This window comes from Apium graveolens, chromosome 8 (genome assembly GCF_009905375.1).
Source record: "Apium graveolens cultivar Ventura chromosome 8, ASM990537v1, whole genome shotgun sequence".
Classification (NCBI taxonomy): domain Eukaryota; kingdom Viridiplantae; phylum Streptophyta; class Magnoliopsida; order Apiales; family Apiaceae; genus Apium; species Apium graveolens.
Window position 1 is genome coordinate 71,159,166 of NC_133654.1, and position 5,096 is coordinate 71,164,261.

A 5,096-nucleotide genomic window follows, 5' to 3' on the forward strand; every position below is an offset into this window, starting at 1 on the left:
TTCATCAAGTAATCACCATGCAAAAATGCATTGTTATGTCCAATGATGCAAATCCCATTTTTTAATAAAAGCTAGTGACAAGTAGTCATAATAGTAGACAATTTGCAACAGGAGCATATGTCTGAAAGTAGTCAACCTGATGTTTGAGTAAACCCTTTTGCGACAAGTCTAGCCTTATATCTGTCTAAAGTTCCTCTGCTTTGTATTTAACTTTATTCAACCATTTGCCGGCACATCCTTCTTACCAGGAGGAAGATCAGTAAATTTCCATGTATTATTAGCTTCAAGAGCATTGAGCTCTGTCTGCATTGCGTGACACCAAAGAGGGTCTTGTAGCTTGTTTATAGTGAGTTGATTCAAGACCTTGGTGGAGTTAGCAACAAATGACTGATAAGTGGAATTCAAATGGATGATTGCTTATGTGGCATGGATAGGATGTTTTAGAACACTTAATTAGAGTACTATGACCTATAAAGTCAGAGAATTTATGAGGAATTGTTTTATGTCTAGAAGGTCTAACAGGTGGTATAGGAGGAACATGTGGGACATATATTTCTGAAATAGGTGGAGGAGATAATGGGGAAAAAAAGTGGAGAAGTATGAGTTATTTTTACACTGGAGAAGAATTAGAATGATCAGAGGAACAACATGCAAGTCATCCTGTCAGTCATCTATGAAGGTGTATTGAGGTAAAAGCATTTTACCAGTATTGGATATGGTGGATTCAGATTGAACATAGGGACATATATGCTCATAGAAAACCACTTCTCTGGAAATGCACTACTAGAAATATGGGATCAGACATCGGTTCAGAACCGATGTTAAAAAAAATCTGAACCGATGTCTTCGCGTGTGATGTTAAATGTCATCAGCTTTTGACATCGGTTAACAGCCAATGTCTATTATAGTGCTATACCTCGGTTTTTATTAAATGTGATGTCTTTACAACAAATTTCAGCTTATATTACAGTATTTTTTGGTGAATATGAGTATATTATGAGGTATTTATCCATTAAAACATGAAACCTACAAGCTCTAAAAGCCATTTATTAAAATTCTTTCGAACAAACCGATGTGAAATGCTAGATCAGACATCGGTTAGATTAGTTGTCCGATGTGAAATGTTTGATTAGACATCGGTTAAATTAGCCCCCCGATGTGAAATGATGGATAAGACATGTGTGTTCTTCACGAAACCGATGTTAAATCTTTTTGTTTAACATCAGCCAGTTTCTCTGACCGATGTTATTTGACTTAAAATACATTGAGTTTCTTTCAGAACCGATGTCAAATGACTATTTTACGTCGGGTTTTTAGTTATTTTTCGTTTAATATTATTTACCTGATGTCTTTCTTATATTTTTTATATCATTTTATATTTACCAATGTGATGTTAATGTTTTGTATATTGTATGACATCCTGATACTGTTCACATCCACATGAACCAATTACATTTACAAACAAAAAATACCAAACAATGCAACATAAACATAAAGCTACATTGATACCAAATTTCTTCACTGCACAACTGGAAGTAGCATAGTTCACAATTATTTTTGTATCAATAATCATTAGTGTACATGTATGTAACAAATTTAAATGGAAACTTTGGCACGCCTTGTCATTGTTCTTACAATTCCAGCACTATATGAGAGTACAAAGATCAAATTGACAAATATGTGTTGTTAGCGTCCAGGAAAATGATGTAGTTGTATGTGATCCTCAACCAAGAGTATATTTTCTCCGCTTGAAGCTGCTTCCTTTTTGGCCCGGTCTGGAAGTTTGCTGTCTAGAGGCTGCTTGCGACACCTTGGTTCCCTACATTACCCTTGTCTATATTAAATAGGAAACAAGTTAAACTAAAAATTTGTGCAGAATGTGTGACTAACTAATAGTGCAGAATTAGGTCTGATCTTATGTGTAATGGTAATGTACTGTGAAAATATAGCCACATCAAAATCATCATCTCTAGAATGCACCCCTACAGTTTTATTTATTTATATTTGCTCATTAAGGGCACACTTAATTAACCATAACAAAATGAAAATAAGAAACACACAAAATAAAGAAAAAACAAATAACTCTAGATATAGATATTTTTTACAAGTAATTGGTAAATAATGATACACATCGATATTTGTTACTTATCTAATTTTAATAAATTTAATTCACCTCGGTGATCCAATTTGTAAAACTGATGCTTAATACCGATACCTTAATGGTCTGAGGAGCATCGAATCTATGAGCAGTTAACAGGGTCTACTTGCTCCTTTAATTTACAAGGTTCCTTTGATTCTTGAACATCAATCTGCTCTAAACATGTTATTAAGCAGTACTAGGTAAGTATGATGGGAAAAAAAGAGGAAGATCAAGGTTTAGAAAAGTCACATGTATTACAATATCTGAATCACGATCAGTCTACCGCCTTGTATCCATGGATGATCGACGCTCATTGATGCTGCATGAGACCTGAATACCTCTATCTTTGTTCTAATAAAATAGCATCAAATTTAAGATATAGTAACTCCTAGGAGTAGTATTTTAAAACAGTAAGATGAAAAATGGGAAAAGCAAGCAAAACAGTTTAGACATACCTTTATTCAGATATACAAAACATTCTTCCTCCTTTTCGAGTTATTTCAGCAGAAGTGAGGTATTGTTTCATGATCACTTCTTTGATAGAACTATTTTTGAATTAAAAAAAACCAAAGCATATAAAAATGATGCCTGCACACACACAGAGATTGTTTATCCAAACCCCTGTAACACCCGAATCTCAAATTTATCACGTATACAACCCTCGTTTTGAAGTTGCTGAGATGCCCAAAGAAGTTGCTGAGGCATACAAAATTGTAAATACCTCTGGTATTTATATGTAATATATGCTTTTTGTTATAAACTTGAATTTTGGTAGTGAAATTTGATGTTTTATTCAAGAAAAGAGTCCACTTTTTACATGTATATAAGATCATCTAGATGGACTTACACAAAGGGCTTCAATATATGGAGCAGTCGTTAATATTGGCGGAATGAAGCTTCTTAGAAGGAGGAAACCCCTGTTGCATTCAAATCATATCAAATTATGTTTGTTAAGTACAGTAACCAGAAAGCCCCAAGGTCGGAGACATTTTTTACACACATTCTAAATCGATAAGATAATAACCAGCACAACCCTGTCAATAACATGTAGTAAAGTCAGCGGCCTTAGGATATTATAGTATCAGTGACACAAAACATACTCACAAGTGTACAGATTTGGAAGAAAAATCTGTATTTAAGTTGCCTCCAAAATCAGAACAATCTAGTACTTACAGTATTAATTTGTAACACTATTAAAAGAGAATTTGGTTTATATACATTTTGCATTTAATAATTACTTATATCCATTCTTGTAAAGGGTCAAAATGGAAGTATTACAACACCCGATAGCAATTTAGAAAGTTTAAAATTTAGTTTTAAAGAAAATTATTAATTGCTGAGATATTTTACACTAGATCATATTTAACTGGATCTGGCATTGATAATCAATTGACCAGGATGATTAATTTAAAAATATACATACCATATGCCATCCTTTTCGTGAATATGGTCACACCCTGTTCCCAAAATTTCTTCACCATAAATTGACAACACTCTGGCATCCATTAAATTTGTAAAGAATTTCCAACCAGTGGGGACATGGCAGAAGCAGGAAAGAAAAAAAATCAAGCCAATTTTCGGCACTGACAACCATTAATCGCTTGGATAACATTTCTGAACACCAAACCTCAAAAAATGGCAGATTTAACTTCTCGGCAACACGGTCAAGAGCACCACTTGTTGGCATAAATTTTGCTAAACCCTAAAATTTAACAGCACGTGTAATCTAATATAGAAATAGGATAAATCTAAAATAATGTTACAGAGGCTTCTTACTTTTGGGCCACTCTGGAAAAATGGAATTGCATTTTGCGCATTTGCTGGGATGATTGCAACTGAGTCTGAATGGGTGCCAAAAAATTCTCTACCTAGAATCTTGTTTCTATCACCGTCACCTGAGAAATTATTTTAATAAATGTATTACACACCGCTGAGGTTTACCAAAAATGGCATACATGACTTCACAAAAAGAAGCAGCCTGCAGGATATAAGAGGAACATCTGAATTCATCTCCAGGTGCATCAAATCCACAGCTACGCAAGTCATCAATTTACTCAAAGTCAATTAACCTTTACAACTGTCCACACTAATTACTCTGTCATCCTTCATATAAAATCAAGTCAACAATTGGTTGCAGGAAAAATAAAAATATGGTAATGAGTAAACTTCATAACCTCCGAGAAAATTTAAAAATACAGGTCAAGTTTATATGTTAAGAACTGAAAATAATTAGAAACAACGATAATGGTACACAAACAAGTAACGTACCATCACTTGCAGCTCCAAAGTCTGGTCCATTCTCTTTATACAAAATGTTGACTAGGTCTTTAGCATATCTATCCCAAACATATCAATTTCAATGTTTTATAATAATAATTAAGCTAAATCAACACCAAACTATCTTACGTAAGATTCGGATCTCGATGTCCATGCCCAAAATTTTCGATCATTAAACATGAAAGAAAAAGACATACTGGAGTAGCTTCAAGCTTGTCTACAAAGGTGGGTTCTGCATAAGCACATGTGACTGCGTGCATTGCATCAAAAACATCATATCATTTCTAAACATCAAGTGAGATTGTATTTCAAAAAACATTAAAGAACGAATTTTATCATAATCTTACTTCCATCAGCTCCAAATAGTCAGAAACTGGGTCAACCACTTCAACACTAAATTTCCCATATTTCGTTACACCAAGATGAGAGAGGTCAACATCTAAAATATCCACCATCTTAATTTCATAAATCTGCATCAATTTTTAATTTAAATGCAAACTACTAATTCAGTAAGTACTTGTTATAGAATAGTAGGACATGAACTCATTAATCTCATATAATCTACATGTCAATACATATAACAAAAGGTACTTGACTTTGAATGGCAAGGATATTTTCAGGGGATATAAAAACTAATATGAACTTTAAGCAATTATGAATTGAAACTAAATGTCCATTC

General features: G+C 33.5%; 1 protein-coding gene across 1 annotated transcript; it reads right to left on the reverse strand.

The window, feature by feature from the left end:
- Positions 1 to 3,434: 3,434 nt before the first annotated feature.
- On the reverse strand, positions 3,435 to 4,872 carry LOC141679684 (phosphoglucomutase, chloroplastic-like). The gene is made up of 5 exons (XM_074486117.1): positions 4,765 to 4,872; positions 4,639 to 4,667; positions 4,409 to 4,476; positions 3,917 to 4,035; positions 3,435 to 3,842 (listed from the first exon to the last, which is right to left on the reverse strand). Exons 1-5 carry the CDS (start codon positions 4,870 to 4,872, stop codon positions 3,615 to 3,617), a joined length of 552 nt encoding a protein of 183 aa, XP_074342218.1. The 3' UTR covers positions 3,435 to 3,614.
- Between the last annotated feature and the right edge of the window lie 224 nt (positions 4,873 to 5,096).

Coding starts and splice junctions, on each gene's coding strand:
- LOC141679684 (XM_074486117.1), bottom strand. CDS start 4,872: ATGGTGGATATTTTAGATGTTGACCTCTCTCATCTTGGTGTAACGAAA. Junction 4,668..4,764: donor ACTATTTGGAGCTGATGGAA/GTAAGATTATGA, acceptor CAATGCACGCAG/TCACATGTGCTTATGCAGAA. Junction 4,036..4,408: donor CTTTGGAGCTGCAAGTGATG/GTACGTTACTTG, acceptor ATAATTTCTCAG/GTGACGGTGATAGAAACAAG.